The following is an 18,710-nucleotide window of genomic DNA, read 5'->3' on the forward strand; positions in this document are numbered from 1 at the left end:
CTTTCTTTCTTTCTTTCTTTCTTTCTTTCTTTCTTTCTTTCTTTCTTTCTTTCTTTCTTTCTTTCTTTCTTTCTTCTCTGTAGACATATAGATACCTCATAGAGCAGAATTGAGAATGCTAACCTTCCCATTACTCTACCTGTGACCTCTTACTAAAGCAATCTAGTTTCCAGAGTTACCATATCTATACCTTTTTGGCACTCCTATAGACTAAGAAACACCTGAAACTGAACCAGAACTCACAGAACATACCATTTTATGAGAGAGAACCTGTTACTCCCAAGGTGGCCCATTCAGTTTTTGTTTGCTTGCCCTTAATTCTGCATGTCTTAAAAATCTGGGTCTATGAGTTAGTTAAGAAATAGTTGCCTTTTTAGATGCATCCCTCTTTTCTTCCTCATTGTAATATTCTGTGTATTGTATATGTACAATATGTATACATATTGTATACTGTATATGTAATGTTCTGTGTCATTAGACTCTCAGGGATGGAGGCCTGAGAACAGAATAGCTTCTCAAATCTGAGGGGACACTGATGTAAATTTATCCTAATTTGGTGTTTCTCAGAGATCATCCTTTTATTGATCCATTTCTCATTGGTTTCTGTTTTTGTCCAGGAAATCTAACAAAACATATGAAATCTAAAGCACACATGAAAAAATGTCTGGAGCTGGGAGTATCAATGACATCAGTAGATGATACAGAAACTGAAGAAGCAGGTAGGTCACAGCTTTTTTACACAATGCAAATGAGTCATCCACACTTGGGCTTTTATGTCTGAAGTGATAAAATTGGTTTAGCTTAAATTTTTAAAAAAATCAACATTAAATGTTTCACTTTAATAAACACTAAAGATAGAAAGAAATCTGAAACCCATTTGTTTTTTGAACCATAGTGAAGAGGCATGTGCAACTGAAGTGTGATTGGAAAAAAAGACCTTACTATAAAAATACCTCTTTCCAGAACTATGGTAAAACATTATGATAGCAAAGACAGTGTAGTCAATGCTTTTTTTTTTTTTGAAAAAAAATTGAAAACCATTCTAATTTATTATGTCCTTTACTAAGAACTCTCTCTTAGTTGAACAAACCCACTACTGACAAGTGGAATAATTGAAACATCTTTGGGCCATATCCTTTAGACATGATCCTCTTCTAATTCTGTGTCCCCAGGGATGGGAATAGTATCTTACCCCACCCTCAGCATCATTTTGCAAGAGATCAACAAACAAGTCTTGAGTGATTTATATTTGCAAGATACTATTCCATGGATTCTGGGGAAACAATGATATGAAGTTGGTCCCTGCCCTTATAAGGGACTTGCTATCTAATTATGGATACAGGATATGCATAGTAAAAGATAATAATACAGTATAGTATTTTAAGTACTATTTGATAGAGTTGTTAGGATTGGTCCAGGGACCAAGCACTGTAAGTCATCAGAGAGAATCATCAACCTTGTAGGCAATGAGCAAGACTCATTAGAGGTAGTGTGATCCTGAACTGGGTTCTGACCATGATTGTTATTTGTCTCTCATTCTCCATTACCTCTATCCATTATTTCAGAAAACATTGAAGATTTGCACAAGGGAACGGAGAAGAGTGGCATGTCAGGCATTTCAACTGACCACCAGTTTTCAGATGCTGAGGAATCAGATGGTGAGGAGGGAGATGATAATGATGATGAGGATGAAGACGATGATGAATTCGATGACCAAGGAGATTTGACACCAAAAACTAGATCGAGAAGCACTAGTCCGCAACCGCCCAGATTCTCCTCATTGCCTGTAAATGTTGGGGCTGTGCCCCATAGGGCTCCTACTGACGTTTCAATGGGGCATTCCTCACTGATCAGTTATTTAGTTACTTTACCCAGTATTCAAGTTACCCAGCTGATGACACCGAGTGAGTCCTGTGAAGATACGCAGATGACACAGTATCAGAGATTGTTCCAAAGCAAAAGTACTGATTCGGAGCCAGACAAAGACAGGCTAGATATACCCAGTTGTATGGATGAAGAGTCCATGCTTTCTTCAGAACCTAGCTCCTCTCCTAGGGACTTTTCTCCCTCAAGCCGACAGTCTTCGCCAGGATATGATTCTTCACCCTGTCGAGATAATTCACCAAATAGGTATTTAATGCCCAAAGGGGATTTGTCACCCAGAAGACATTTGTCACCAAGGAGAGATCTTTCGCCCATGAGACATCTTTCACCCAGAAAAGAAGCTGCATTGAGGAGAGAGATATCATCAGGAGATGTTTCACCAAGGCGCCATCTGTCACCAAGGAGGCCCTTGTCACCTGGGAAAGATATAGTGAGTAGAAGAGACCTCTCACCCAGAAGAGAGAGAAGATACATGACCACCATTAGAGCACCGTCACCCAGAAGGGCTTTATATCATAATCCACCATTGTCCATGGGGCCGTATTTGCAATCCGAGCCAGTTTTGTTGGGACCTACTGTAAGTATGAAATACATATACATAATATATATATATATTTATTTAACATACATTAAAGAAATAGAATATTGGAGCCCCTCTATAATAAGCTATTGTAATGTGGAATTTGTGGTAACATAAGGATGTCTTAGGGCAGATGGGAAAAGTTGGGTATTGAAAGCCACAGGAGAAACATTTTAAAAGCCACTTACAGGACAATACACACTCACATAAGTAAATACAAATTATGTTTTATGAAATGCACTAACAAATTACTATGACAAAGGCTCATATTGTTATAGTAGGGCTCCAGTGTATTTTTACTTAGTAATATTTGGAGATTTTTTCTAACTACTTTCTAAGTTTTATTTATTAGTAATAGGAATTAAACTGGGATAAGAAACATTTTTTTAAAAGGAGCTTTAGAGCTTTATCTGAACTCATAATATTAAGGCATTTATGTAAATCTTATCTAGGTGAAGGATTGTGTCTCAGCCTCACACCTTGATGTCATGATTTAAAAATCCAGTAATGGCCTTAACCACAGGTGAATGGATTTTCAAAGTCAGTGAGATCAGAGAGGGGAGAAAAAAAATATACATGTTATTTGTGAGATTTGTGCGTGCATGTGTGTGTGTGTGGGGGGGTAGGGCATAAAAATAGGTCACTTGGGTGACCTACATCAGTTTTTTCTTTCTCTTCTTACTGCTTCCTAGTCACTTAATGAAATTGGTCAAAATAAAGAAATGGAGAAAGGGTAACCTCAAATGTGTATATAAAGCTATAAGAAGCTAATAGAAGTAGGGGAAAAAAAAACTAGGGATAAAACTAGAGGTAAAAAAATTAGAGATAAAACTAGTAGAACTAGGGGAAAGCTTTTAGGCCTATTGTATGATAATTAATGGGCAGATAGGTGGCCCAGTGGATAGAGTGCTGGACTCGGAGTCAGGAAGGCTCATCTTCCTGAGTTCAGATTTGGCCTCAGATGTTTTCTAGCTGTGTGATCCTGGGTAAATCACTTAACTTGGTTTTCTTCAGTTTCCTCATCTGTAAAATGATTTGGAGAAGGAAATGACTTCATTATCTTTTCCAGAAAAAAAAACCAAATAGGGACATGACTGAAATGACAGAACAACACCACAAATAATAATTATTCATCAGTAAGCTTTTATTAAGTGTCTACTACGTAGAAGTCACTGTGCAAAGTGCTAGGAATATAGACACAGAAATTAAACAATTCCTCTCCTGAGGAGCGTGGATGGTATGGTAGGTGGGTGGGGGGGTGAGGTTGGGGAGAGTTCAATACATACTTATATTAGTAAAAACAAAATATATTCTAAGTAAATACACTAGCAAATCATGTTGTAGGGAGAGAGGAAGAGAATAATATTTATTAAGCACTTACTATATACCAAGCATTATGCGAAATACTTTACAAATATCAAAACATTTGATACAGCAATCCTGTAATGTAGGTGCTATTACTACACCCATTTTATAGTTGAGGAAACTGAGGCAGACAGGTTAAGTGGCTTTCCCAAGGTCACACAGCTATTATGTTTCTGAGGCCAGATCTGAACTTGGGCTTCCCTGACTCTAGGCCTAGTGCTCTATCCTTCCTCTATTCACATCAGAATGTTTAATAAATCCTTATTAAATGACTGACTGACATTGCTACACAGAAACAAAATAACAATCCTAATAAGGATTTACTAGTATTCACAATATAAAACCTAGTCTGAAAGGACCTCCCTATTTCTGCCTCACTTTTGACATTAGTAATATTGTTTCTGCTGTTTGATCAAGGGTTTTCCTAATAATAATAATAATGTTAATATTAATAATAGCCATCATGATAAAACCCTACACATTTTGTGTAGTTTTCTTGTTTTAATGCACCTTCCCCCCCCCCCTTGTCTGTACCCTTTATTGTACACAATTCTCCTGCTTTCTTGTCATGTGAAAGAACATAATCGTCACCATGCAAGGGTATTCAGCCAGCGTGGGGAAGCAATTACCCAACCACTAATTCTCGCACATCTCTGCTCCAGTGATTGGTTTCTTCCACTTTCTGCCTTCTTCCTCACCATCAGTACAAGCTTCCCCTTTTGGTGAGGAGAATTGAGTGATGAGTTTGAACAATGTCATTTCTAAACTTGAGAAACAAGTACCTGATGCATTCATGCTTCTCCCTGCTCTCTCCTGACATGAACATAATCTTCCCAGTTTGCGTAATATGCAGTTGTTACAGAAAAAGCCATGACAACCAAGCCATCATTTGTGATTGGTGAATTAGACAGCCCAAGCCAAGAAAAGGAGGTAAATTACCACTGAGTCACTGACTGTGGCATTTTGGCAGCACTAAGTAGGAAGGTGGAAACTTCAGCATTTGATGCTGTGGCAGTGTGAATAGAGAGCTATAAATTCCCAGAAGTGCCTGATACAGTATCTGGTGTCTAAGATGCTTTCCTGGGTACAGTGGAGATTCCTAGAGGTGTAATGATGCTGGTGGAAGTGTGTGAGACATAGCTCACCATGAGCATTGTGACAGCTCCTGTTATAACATTTACCCCATGCATACTTATTGTGGTATTTATAACATGTCAAACCAATTTCAATAAAATGTGATTTTAAAAAAGCATGCCTTTTGTGCAAGTACACTGTGATTAGCACAAATAGCAGCAACCCACAGCCATCTTGGGCAAAGGAATGGAGGGGGTGGATAAAGAGAGTTCATCTAATTTTTGGATGCATGCCCAGAAAACTGTCATTGGAAATAGGGTAGTTTTATTAGTCATTGAGTTTGCGCCAAAATCATTTTAAAAAATACTAGCTCACCCGTGACTGCAGTTTAAAATCATGCAGAATGCAGTTGCAAAAGGTTAAAATTTGAGAAACATATTCTGATTCTCAAACTTTGCATCATTCCCTTTAACAGGAACATTTGACCCTCTCTGCACACCTTTGACTTCTCCAGGGTATAGGGAATAACAGTCTGTGGTTGCCCCTTATGTTACTTTTTTTCTGGCATGCCTCTCCAGAGAAGAAAAGGGAGGATTTTCTCCCTTCTGTGTCTGGGAAGACAAAGAATACTTGCTAAATAGAATAGGATAGAATTTGCAATAGAGGGAGATGTGCTTCTCCTGTGATGAACCTCATGTAGTTAAATGTCTCCACTACCTTCTCCCCAAGAAACAGAAACCAAACGCTAAAGACATGATTAAGGGTACCAATAATATTTAATGTTGTTTAATATATCTGTGTACTTACAATATGCTGGTCACAATATAGTATGCAGATACTATACATGATACCTTTTCAGTAGAATGTAAGCTTCAGGATCTCATTTTTTCCCCTTTGTATTCTCAGCATCTCAAACAGTGCCTGGCATATCAAAGGCACTAAATAAATGCCTATTGATTAACTCATTGCTTATAACTGACACAACCAAAGTTCCTAGCTTTTTTTTTTTTTAGAATTTTGTTAGAATAGCTTTTCCTAGTTACATTTAATTTTAGGAGAATATCTCCTACAGTGTCTCTTACAAAACTTCAGTTATCTCTATCCCCCCAAAATCCACCGCTCAAACCTTTCTTCTTCCATTTAGATGTTTTCTGTATAAATAGACAATTTGCAATGGGTGGGAGTAATATGCTTCAGTTCTCAAAATAGAACAGTCAGATTTTCTATGCAGTGCAGAAACATGCTAAGAGCTATGTAAAATTTTACTTGGGTCTCATTAGCCCATGACTTTTACTGTGAGGATTATGTTTATACAGGTCAAGTGATTTGGAAAGTCTTGCCAAGTTTGAACTCAGTGGTACAGTTTATGTACTGAAGATGTCTGTATCCCAGAGAATATTATAGTGTTTTTATGGTTATAATGACATAATCATAAAGCATGTTTGATACTTATATAATCTGAAATCTATACTTATTAGCTACTCCTAGTACAAATGGAAAATAGCCTGTCATTCTTGCACATTTGGCACCATATGGGACATAGAATGTTGGGTCAAAAGATAGTAGCCAGATCTTCCCTTAGAATAAAAGAAACATAACATTTTTTGATCTGAGAAGAAACTTGGTCATGTGGGATGAAGTAGAAATATTTTGAAAAAATGAATGGTGAGAACTGTGATGTACACTTGCATAAAAATATGATGCCTGCATTTCATTCTAATAGAACTTTCTCCTGATTATAGAAATACAGTAGCAAAGGAAGGCAGAATAGCTTTTTGGATAGATAGCCAGCCTTGGAGATGGGAAAATCTTGTTCTTCAATCTGACATCTATAGGCTAAGTAACACTGGGGCCTTCATTTAACTTCAGTGCCCTAGGCAACTTTTTAATATACAGGTTCCAAATCTTCATCAGTGAAGGGAGTTTCTATAATAGGAGCTTTTTACATTGATGAAACCAGAGGTTCTGGGAAAACTCTACCCCCCAAAACATTCATTGTTACATGAATAGGTTTTCACAAGCATATGGAGCTCATGGTGGTTTCTAAACTACAGTTCAGCAGATTGCATTCAGAGATTTTCTTTATGTATACCAAAGGCCCCCCTCATCATCCTTTCAATACTCTTGCTCACCCCCCACCACACACACTTCCACTGAAGGTGCTGCTACAGCATTTCATTTTTTGCTATAACATTTTTTAACTTAAAATCACAAACTCTGAGTTCAGATCTTAGCTCTGTAGTTTAATGCATGTACAGCAGACAAATCACTCAACTCTCTGGGCCTTAGGTTTCATAAGGAAATGAAGGAAAATGAAAGAGATTGGGCTAAGATGTCTCCTAACATCTTTTCCAGCCCCAGATCTTTATGTGTGCATGTTCATACACAGTAATGGCAGGAACAATACCTGAGAGTTCCAGTAACCTCTGTGTGTGTGTGTGAAATAACACTATTAAAAGTCCATGATAAAAGTAGTTACCACGAACTAAATTAACCACATAATGGGAATATGTGAATTCACATAGCTAATTGTAGGATTTTGACTATTAGGCTGACTCTAGAGCTATATGCCCTGTAGTCTGATCCAGAGGTATTCCAACACAGATTAAATCTAATGTTTTGTTAAGACCACCTTTGTTCATCTCAAGTCCAGTAGCATCTCTCTCATTTTCAGTATTTTTCAAATATCAAAAACAGTTGCTCAGCAGTCATATCTACAGTACCTTTAGATGGAGTTTGCCTGGGCTTGGTGATTGAAATGAATAGAAGTATTCCCTCAGCATCTCTTCCTACTTAGCTGGGGTTTCAATTCCCTAGCAGCTATTTTTATTATTTACTTCCCAGTCTGATAATCTTTTTTTCTTGGTATTAAAAATGCTAACTAAGTCCTCAGTTAACATAACTACACAATTGTAGGTTTGAAAGTGTTTTCAGAGGCCATCTAGTATAACTTATACCGCAAAAGAAGTGTTATTGTAATACTGTATAGCAAAGGTCTCCTCAATGAGGGAGAGTTTTCTGCTTCCCAAGGTAGCCCTTTCACATTTTGACTACCTGCTCTTTTGTACATGTCTTTAGATATGTATCTTCCTTTTCTTCCTCACTGAAATAACTTTTTGCATGTCCTAAGAATCTAAATCTTGAAAGTTTCTTTTGCCTGTCATGTGAACTTCATTTGTTCATATTTAGGCCAAGGAATCCTTCCTATATTTCCTCGGAATACTTTAAAATCTGTTCCCCTAAAGTATGTCAGGAGGGATGAAGAATGGACAGAAGGATGAATGGAAGTGCCCAGTTATGTACAGAACCCTTGAAGTGGTTAGGAGAATAATTTCTCCTAACACAACTTAATGCTTCTGTTGCTATAAAATTTCTTCGATGTGATCACTGAAGAGATGAAACTTTAATTCAATTACTTAAAAACATCTTATTTACTATGTGGACACACTGAATAGGTATTTTTTAAATCTTTTTAAAGAAGATTAAAGAAAAATTTCATTTACTCTTTACTTTTCACAGTATCCAAGATTTGCCAGAAACTCTTTTATGGGATCTTAGTAAACTTTGGCTTGTTCTGTGCCTCCCTGGCTTACTCATCACCTCCTTGCTTTTGGCTATTTGTCCACTCCAAATGTTCACTGTGGTGGAGCACTCTTGAGCTCATGTTGGTCTGATCAGCCTCAGTTGGACACATTCTAACTCGACTCTAACATAGTGATGTAATTTTGGTCTTTGTGAATGAAGGACAACAACTAACCATTTGGTCACTAACTCAGCTCCTTCTAGCTATTCTCTTCTGAACTACACATGGTGAACATGTTTGTGAGTCTTTAGTAAAGGAAGCCACCCTATAACCAATACCAAATGGAAATTTATTTATTTTATTTTTTGCAATGACTTTCAATTGAATGAACAAATGTGGCATGCCAAGCACTGTGTCAGGTGCTGGAGACAAAATGAAAACCTTCTCTGCCTTCAAGGAGTTGGCATTCGGCTGGCACTCCTTCAAGCCCCACATCTGCAAGAAAGTGCACTGTACATCTGTCTCTAAGCACTTCTGCTACAGTTATTACTATTCCCCCAACTAAATAGGCTGATTGACAAAGGAACCGGGGCTTTTTCCTCTTCTTTTTTTTTTTTTAAGCAATTGGGGTTAAGTAACTTGCTCAAGGTTACACAGCCAGGTGATTCTGGGTGTGGTGCTAAGTATCAGAGCCTGGATTCGATCCCAGGTCATCCCGACTCGGGGGCCAGTGCTCTTGCTTGCTGTGCTACCTGGCCACCCTGCTTTTTCCTCTTCTAAATAAGCAGTGCCCTGCTATGGTTCTTTTTTCTTATAGAACTTAAATTCTCCTTTCTTCATCAAAATTTCCTCCTCAGTCTTTTTTAGGCCTACGAGATCCTTGTGATTATAGGTTTGGTGATCTAATGTCACTCCACCCACACTTCCAGTAATTTGTATCCCAATGAATAAAGTACAGTGCTGTGCATGGTGAATATGGGGGATGAGGGGAGGAAAAGGTAGCAGAGATAATGAACCATTAACTATTCCTAAGCCCATCTCCCAGTATAGTTTTATGCTTTCACTTTTAAAGTGTTTACATGATTGGGAAGAACATTATAGTTTCAAAGAATACAGAATCCTTTGAATTAAAGAAAATGAAGGGTCCCTGAAATATCTCAGAAAATCTTCTTTTTCTATGTCCTTGGGTGAGTGTAGGTGTTTCCTGATGAGCGTCCAGAATGGTGATTTGTTCTGTCTTACTTGAATAAAGATGGGTGATTCCATTATTCTTTTTGGATGATAATCCCTCAAAGTAACAAATCTCAGTAATAAAATCTGATGATACATGACATAATCTCCATTTAGCATGCCATGTTCAGTGAATATTTTCAAAGGCTGAACCTGGGAAACTATCATTTCATTTGCTAATCCCTTATCCTTTTCCCCACCTCCTTAAAATGCGTGTTCCTTGAAGGATCTGTCCTTGGCCCTCTCTATTCCTCTCTCTCCCCGTTCTCTCCCTTATCACTCACAGTCAAGCTACTTTTACGTGGTTCTGCTCCATCTCCAGTCCCCGTTTCTTTCCCACCCATGTCTCCACTTGTCCATAAAACATCTCCCTTAGATTTTAAGTTCTTTGTGGGCAGAGATGATCTTTTACCTCCCTTTGTATCCCTAGCACTTAACACAGTGCCTGACATAGCAGGCACTTATTCAATATTTACTGATTGATTGATCTCCACCTGGGTACTTTACGTCAAGCTCAACATGTCCAAAGCCGCTTAACTATCTTTTTCCCAAAACCTACTCGCTTTGACTTCACTTTCTGAAAGAAACATCACCATTCTTCCAGTCTTATTGGATCATAGATTAAGAATTCCAAGGGATGGGGCGGCTAGATGGCACAGTGAATAGAGCACAGGCCCTGGAGTCAGGAGGATCTGAGTTCAAGTCTGGCCTCAGACACTTAACACACACACAAAAACTAGCCATGTAACCTTGGGCAAATCACTTAACCCCAACTGCCCTACCTTTCCCCCTCCAAAAAAAAAAAAAGAATTCAAAGGGACCTTTGAGGCCACCATTCTAACCTTCTCATTTTGAAGATCTGGAAATGGAGACCTAAGGAAGTTTGGGGTCTTACCCAGGGTTGTGCAGCTAGTAATTGTCTGAGGCAGAATCTCAACTCAGATCTTAACTCTGAGTGCAGAGATCTACCCACTGTCTCCACCTAGTTGCCTTTTCAAAACCTTGTTCAGAACTTTCCTTGTTAAAATAAATAAAGAACAACCCAACCAAACAAAACAACTTGATGGTGTTTTTGATTCTTCCTTTCAGTCAGTCAACAAATCACATTGATTTTGTCCCAGCAATATCTCTTGTAAACATTTCCCTTCTCTTTTCCCACTATTACAGATCCTCATTAATGTTAATTAGACTATTATGGTAGCCTCTTGATACGTGTTCCTACCTCCACTGTCTCTGCCCCTGAACTGCTGCCAAACTTATTTGCCTTATGCAGAAATATAGTCTTGTTATTTCTGTTTTCAAAAACCCTCCTAGGGTCTCTAGTTCTTGCTGAGTTAAGGTTTTAGAATTTTAGAGCTGGAATATGCCTTAGAGATCATCTAGTCCAACTGTCTTATTTTACAGGTGAGAAAACTAAGGCCCTGAGATATTTAGGGGCAATTAGGTGGTATCGTGGACCTGGAGTCAGGAAGATTAAACTTCCTGAGTTCAAATCTGACCTCATATACTTACTAGCTATGTGACCCTAGGCTTACTTACCCCTTACTTACTTACTTACCCCTATTTGCCTCAGTTTCCTCATCTGTAAAATGAGCTGGAGAAGGAAATGGCAAACCACTTCAGTATCTTTGTCAAGAAAATCCCAAATGGGGTCACAAAGAGTCAGACATGACTGAAATGAATGAGCAACAAAGGTAGCCTAGGATCCCAAAGGTAGCAGTGTCATTGAGAGATACTGAATCCAAGTGTTTTGATACCAACTAACGCTTTTATGTCATACTTTCTCTAGTGCCTTCCCTTGCACTTCAAGGCTTCCCACAATCTAGCGCTGCCCAGCTTTTTGAGGATTCTGTGTGTCAAACTCTACATATTTTATATATAGGGAAGAGCATTTTAATAGGCAAATAACATTATTTTTACAAAAATAATTCTAACCTTACAGATCTCCTGAAATATTCTAGGACTGTCAGGAGTCTGTGGACTACACCTTGAGAACCACTGTTTGCTCCAAACAGAACTGCTCATCAGCCCCTATTAATGTTCAATATTTTGCCATCCCTTGGTCTTTACTCATACTGCTCTTCTCGCTTCCCCCAGGAATCAATTCAAATTTGACTTTCTTTCTTTTCTTTTTTTTTTTTTTGGAGAGGCAGTTGGGGTTAAATGACTTGTCCAATGTCACACGTATAGTTTTGTGTGTGTGTTAAGTGTCTGAGGCCATATTTGAACTCAGGTCCTCCTGACTCCAGGGCTGGTGCTCTATTCATTGCACCACCTAGATGCCCCTCAAATTTGACTTTCTACTGGAGGCCTCCCTTGTTCTCCCAGCTGCTAGTCCCTTCCCTCAGATTACCTTCCGCCTAGTCCACATTTATCTTGTATGCACCTAATTATTTTTGTTTGTCTCTCACATTAGAATGTGAACTTCTTGAAGGTGGGGACTACTTTTACTTTTCTTTGTTTCTCTAGGGCTTAGCACACTTCTTGGAAATTTATTGTTGTTCCCTTGTGTCCCACTTTGCGTGACCACCATGGACTTTGTCCATAGGGTCTTCTTTGCAAAATACTAGAGGGGTTTGCTATTTCTTTCTCTAGTGTGTCCCCATTTTACAGATGAGGAACTGAAGCAAATAGAGGTTTTTACTTCACCAGGGTCACACATCTAGTTAAGTATCTGAGGTCACATTTGAATGCAGATCTTCCAGTCCCCATGTTCTATACACTGAACCACCTAGCTACTTGGAATATAGTAAGCACTTATAATAAATGCTTGTTGACTGGCTCATTGACCATCTCAACTTCAACTGTCAAATTTCTGCTTACTTTAAATGCTTCCATCTTTGTTAATCCTTTCCTGGTATCATAATTAAATTGACCTTCTGTCAAAAGATTTCACATAATTGCTGATATTTCTCATGTATTCCTTTGTATTAAAATTAATTTTATTAATTATACAACCCCAAGTAGGTTGTAAGTTCCACAAGGACAGAGAATATCTTATCTAGTTTTTTTAAATTTCTCCCATCCTTTTGTATACTGCTTGCACACAGTAGTTGTTTAATAAGTATTTTCTAGATTGAATATAATTCAAGTTTTAGTCTGGGATTTCAAGTATCATTAGTGGAAAGAGCACTGAAGTTAGAGTCAGGAGCCCAGAGTTCAAATCTTGATTTTGTCATTTAACGGCTGTATCGTGCTAGGCAAGTCATTATTAATGAGTTGATAAATGAATAAATGTCGTGCTTATCAAATCTGCAGATTACACAAATGTAAGGAAGGAGAGCTATATTTTAGATTCCATGGTAAAAGTCAAAAAGATCTCACTTCATTAAAAAATAAGCTGATGAATAAAAGGTCTTACAATTTGGATTTTAAAAAATCAACTTAAGTACAAGATAGTAATACTAATAATAACAACTAGCATTTATATACTATTTTAAGGTTTGCAAAACACTTTACAAATATTAACTTATTTTATCATCATGACAACCCTGGGTGCTATCTTTATCCCTGTTTTATAGATAAAGACACTGAGGCAAATAGAGGCTTAAGTGACTTGCCAAGGTTCACAGTTAGTAAGTGTCTGAGGAAATATTTGAGCCCAGCTTTTCCTGGCTTCATGTTCAGCATTTTATCCACTGTACTATACCTGTCGTAGGTAGGTATGGTACCCACTATGGCAGTAGGTACTTCTGTTTTCAAAACCAGAAGAGAGAAGTACTATGGAGGAGATGGTAGTCCTGAAAAGGATTTGGAGGGTAACAGTGTGATATGGCACCCAGAAAACATCCATATAATATTAGGCAGCATTAAGAGAGTCCAAGAGTGGGGATGTCATAGTCCTACTGTACTTTGGTGTTTGATTATTTTTTAAGCATATCTTTCTCTTTGTAAGCCCATTGGGGGTTTTCTTGGTGGTTTGCTATTTTCTTCTCCAGCTAAGTTGACAGATGAGGTAACTAAGGTAAACAGGGTTAATTGACTTGCTCAGGGTCAGACAGCTAGTAAGAGTCTGAGGCCAGATTTGAACTCAGGAAGCTATTTCCCAACTCCAGGCCTGGGACTCTATTGTGCCACCTAGCTGCCTCCTACTGTACTTGGCCCTTATCAACTCAGTTGGATTGTTATGCTCAGTTCTGGGGTGCTGCATTTTAGGAAGGACATTGAGAAGCTGGAGATTATGTAGCAGAGGGAAAGCAACCAGAATGGTAAAGGGCATTAAGATGGTTCTATATCCAATCCATTCAGTTAGGCACTTACTAAATTTTTGCTTTGTGTCAGGCACTATACTAGGTTGTGAGATACAAAGACAAAGGAAAAAAGTCCCTACCCTCAAGAAGCTTACATTTCGATGTGGAATTGAATATGTTTACTTTGGAGAAAAGAAGACTTGGAATGAGGGTGGTTGATTATTGTATTCAAGTATTTGAAAGATTGTCTAATGAAAACATTAGTCTTAATTTGCTTAGATTCAGAGGGTAGAACAGGGAGTGATGGTTGGAAAATATAAAGAGGTAGGTGTAGGCTAGATAAATGTGAAAACTTGTAATGCTTAGAGCTAAACCAAAATGGGGTGGGCTGCCTTGAGAAGTAATGGAATCCCTTCATTTTTGTTCAGTCGTGCCCAACTCTTTGTGACCCCTTTTGCAGTTTTCTTGGCAAAGACACTGGAGTGGTTTGTCATTTCCTTCTCCAGCTCATTTTACAGGTGAAGAAATTGAGGCAAACAGAACAAGGTGACTTGTCCAAGGTCACACAGCTAGTAAGTGTCTGGAGCCATATTTGAATGCAGGAAGTTGAGTTTTCCTGAATCCAGCTCCAGCACTCTATCTGTAAGCTGCCCCTCTCCTTCCCCACAGATCTTCAGTTAAAATCTGGATATCTATTTGTCAAGTATGTTGAATTATAGAGACAATTCTTGTTCAGGGATGGGTTGGACAGCTAGGTGACATTGTGGATAATGGACTTGTGAATAAGGAACACCAAAGCCCAAATTCTGCCTTAGTTACTTACTAGCTATGTGTTCCTGGTCAAGTCACTTAACTTCTTTCTGCCTCAATTTCCTTATCTGTAAAATGGGCATAATAAAAGCACCTATCTCACAGCATTATTAGGAGGATCAAATTGTGTGTGTGTGTGTGTGTGTGTGTGTGTGTGTAGCTTTGCTGACTACATTGCTAGCTATTATTCTGTTATTTGTTATCATGACCTCTGAGGTCCCTTCTCTCTTTGTGATTTGTTTTTTATTCTATGAAGTCATTTCCCTTCTCTGAGGTGCACTTTCCTTATCTATAAAATAGGAATAATAATATTTGAGCTACCAGCCTCACAAGGCTGCTGAGTGAAATACTTTGTAAACTTGAAAGCTCTTTATGGATCTGAATTATTATTATGTTTATTGCCAATAATAATAATGTCTACCAAATATCACATCAGATCAAAAAGTATAAAAATTACCCCTCAGGGTCTACAAAGCAGTGTTCAAATTCAACAACTATCACATAAAAGGAAGAATTAAACTGTCCAAATAAAATGTCTCATTTCTAGATGCCAACTTCAGCTTACTGAGTTGTGACTTTGAAATATGTTAGGATAATTACTGCTACAGAAGACAGCAGTTCTTGTAGCAGAAGCAATCATCCCTATTGTATCTTAGCGACCTCTCGTGAGATCTCATATACAGATCTGAGTTCAAGATGAAAGGGTTTTCAGAAAAGAGATTTACAGAGCCTGTTTCCTGAGGTCAGAAGTAGCATATTGATAGAATCAATTTGAGAAGAATTTTGTTCCTGATACTTGACACTTGCACTGTCACCTGGTCTGTGGAAAACTCAAAGATGCCAATCTCTAGGGCTGTCAATCCAGTCACATTCGTCAACACTTTTTGAAAATGAAAAGCATAAAATAAAATCTGCCCAGTGTATGAACAGACGGTGAACTTTTTATTTCCACAAGATTTGGATAAGGCTTTATGTAGTTGAATCCTAGCTGTTTTTTTTTTTTTTTTGAAGAGAAGAAAAAACTGTTAATATTTTAAAGTTGGTAAGCTCTTTGTGATAATTACATATGTATGTACAATATTACAGCATTGTAATACAAAATATATGTATATTAAATATTAATTCTCTAATAATTTAAAAAGAGTATGTTTATATGTATACATACATATTTAGTGGACTGTATACTAAATGTATTGCCACATGGTTGATTTTTACTGTTGAAGTGACAAAAGTGATGACTTTTGGTTTGTAAAATGAAAAACCATGGAAAAGAATAGGTAGATTTGGAACATCCATGAAAAATGATAAGGTTTGGAATAGCCCATCAGTATTATTGTGTATAGAATGCTAGTTTTGACATTTATATTCTGTTTGCTTTTCTTTGCAGAATTTACGAAGAGGATTACCTCAGGTTCCCTACTTCAGTCTCTACGGGGACAGAGAAGGTGCTCACGAACAGCAAGGTTCTAGCCTTTTCCCTGAAGGTTCTAACGACTATGTCTTTAGTCATCTTCCACTCCACTCTCAGCAACAAGTGCGAGCTCCTATCCCCATGAGGCCCATTGGTGGGATCCAAATGGTCCACTCCATACCCACGGCCATTTCAGGTTTACATGCTCCGCCCACAATGCCTCTACCAATGGAGGGCTCTGAGGAAAAACAAAGAGCTGCAGCTGAAACCATTGCTAGAGAACCCTACAACATCTCCCAGCCTCACGAGAAACGTTCTCACACCTTGCACTCATCTGGTCCACCCAGCACATCCTCTTCCCCCCTACTCCTGCTGAAACAGAGCACTTCAGAAGACAGTCCAAATGCCACAGAGAGGGAACAGGAGGAGCACATACAGACTTGTACAAAAGCCATTGCCTCTCTCCGCATTGCCACAGAAGAGGCCAATCTGCTTGGGGCAGATCAGTCGTCCAAGGCGCTGGAGCCTCATCAGAAACCCTCAGAAAGTGCACATTTGAGCATTAGACACTTTAGTGGACCTGAGCCAGGCCAGCCCTGTACCTCAGCCACCCGCCCTGACTTGCACGATGGTGAAAAGGACAACTTTGGTACATCACAGACTGAATTAGCTCATTCCACATTTTACAGTAAGAGTTGTGTGGATGTCCAACAGTTAGGTTTTCATAGCCGAAAAGAATTACCTTCAAGCACACAGGAAGGCAAAGATCCTGCATCGGAAAAGAGTCAACTACATTGATCGGAGATGCACGGAGACTTTCACCCATACATTTACCCGTTACTTTTGTTTTTTGTTTTTCTAGAGATAGAAGTAATAAAGTTTATAGCATGCCTGTCCTAAGTTACAGTAGTTTGCTATTATATATACTTTTGTTATATCAGAAAAAATTAGTTAAAACAACAAGTCATCATGAGCCTGACCAAAACAAAATTTGAAATTCTCCTTTTGGGTCTGGTACTTTTAAATTGTACAGATGTTTGTGCCTTTTCTTTACTTTGCTTATATTCTTATAAGCATTTTTTAGCAGTAATTTGTACATATTTTAGAATTTGTGTATCTGCTTTGTAATAAATGTAATTTCTTTCCTTTTTTGGACACTTGGATCTAAATGATGTAAAGCAAAAACAGCATCAATATATGTGAGGTTGCACTAAAACATATTTTTATATGATTAAAACTGAACAGCTTTTATGTACAGCTCCAATTCTGTAATACTAATATTTATTTACTTTGTTTCATAAATTGTACATTTTTTCTTAATGTTGTGGATTGCTTTTCTATGTGAAGCATGGGATTTACTGTTGCGTAATTAGAACAAACTGTATATTGTAAACAAGATATTTAAATTAGAGTATCTTATCTTATTCTGCACTCATGCATTAGTTTAACAAAAAGATAAAGGATGTATCTGTCAGTTCTTAACTCTTGTATTTTTTTTTGTCTCTTGTTTGCTGGATTGACGATAACTTAAGTGCTGATTGTGATTTTAAACTGATAGTACCGTAAAGCATTAAAGTAAAACAATGTGCTATTGTGAGTTTTTTCAAAGCTTTATAAATCAGTTATAAATATATTAAAAAGTATTTGGTCTTATGTGAACATGTTGATCTATATACTCATCTAAAATATGGGAAAACATTCCGCCCCATGTAAATATGTACAAGTGCATCACTGGTACAATTTTATGGAACTCAGTTGGACACTAGGTTGCCAGATACCCATATGTGGGAGTGTCTTTAAAAATTAAAGGGACAAAGCACATCCGACTGTGTAGAACTTGGTTATCGGCCGGCCCGGTGGCGTGGCTTAGCAGTGCTGTGCATTGCCAATGGAGAACACCTGAGCTCAGAAGTTACCTTGGTCCTTGCTGCACAAGTTGGCGAGTGGAACTCAGGCACCTTATTAGACACGTCATACATGAACTCCGAGGGGTGGGTGTGGAGGCAGGAGAGGGTCATGGAGACCTGCTCACCAGCCCCCTCCTTATTCCTGTTAGTCCGTCCGCAGAGTAAATAATTGGGTTGGCTTTTGTGGAGGTCACTTTACCCTCTGGATTAGGGGAAGAGTGTCAATGTCCTGGCTTTCTGATAGGGGAAAAGGGTTAATGGAAAGAGAATGTAGGGCCTGAAGAATGAGATGACATATGGAGAGGGAATCATTCAGAATGGTTTTCATTTAGGAAGGTGTGAAGGTAGAGAGAACTTTGGCTTACAGGTTTGCAGAAGTGGAAAAAAGCAGGAAGGAGTACAACGAAACGAAAACACGATCTGGGTTATCTTTGTTCTATTTTAGTGGATTATAATTCTGTGAAACCAAGTTTGTATATTGAATTACATTAAGGAGTGTTCTTTAAAAAGAAATAAATATACAATTACATGCATGAGGTGTCTAGTTTTCATGTGTTGTTGTTTTTTAATTTCCAAATTTGGTTTCTGGTGAACTTTTAGTGCTACAGTATGCCAACCTATTTGTTAGGTTCTGCCATTCCTGGGAAAATGGCGGACTTGCTTGAATTCATCAGGAGAAGTGTTCGCCCTTTGGCTATCTGCCACATGACATGTGAGTAGCACTGATCTTTTAGAA

At 38.2% G+C, this 18,710-nt stretch overlaps 1 protein-coding gene across 24 annotated transcripts in view; it reads left to right on the forward strand.

Moving 5' to 3' along the window:
- HIVEP2 (HIVEP zinc finger 2) overlaps positions 1–18,507 on the forward strand; it is a 274,013-nt gene extending 255,506 nt beyond the window's left edge. For all 24 annotated transcript variants that reach the window (XM_069077399.1, XM_069077397.1, XM_069077410.1 and 21 more), the window contains 3 exons: positions 618–719; positions 1,566–2,461; positions 16,044–18,507. In XM_069077399.1, the coding sequence (XP_068933500.1) occupies positions 618–719; positions 1,566–2,461; positions 16,044–16,865 (1,820 nt within the window). In that variant the 3' untranslated portion in view covers positions 16,866–18,507. The remainder of the gene's footprint in view (positions 1–617; positions 720–1,565; positions 2,462–16,043) is intronic.
- The last annotated feature ends 203 nt before the right edge of the window (positions 18,508–18,710 follow it).

This window comes from Petaurus breviceps, unplaced genomic scaffold, assembly GCF_028583685.1.
Source record: "Petaurus breviceps papuanus isolate PSGF00001 unplaced genomic scaffold, PetGlider_PUasm1.0 90977, whole genome shotgun sequence".
Lineage (NCBI taxonomy): Eukaryota > Metazoa > Chordata > Mammalia > Diprotodontia > Petauridae > Petaurus > Petaurus breviceps.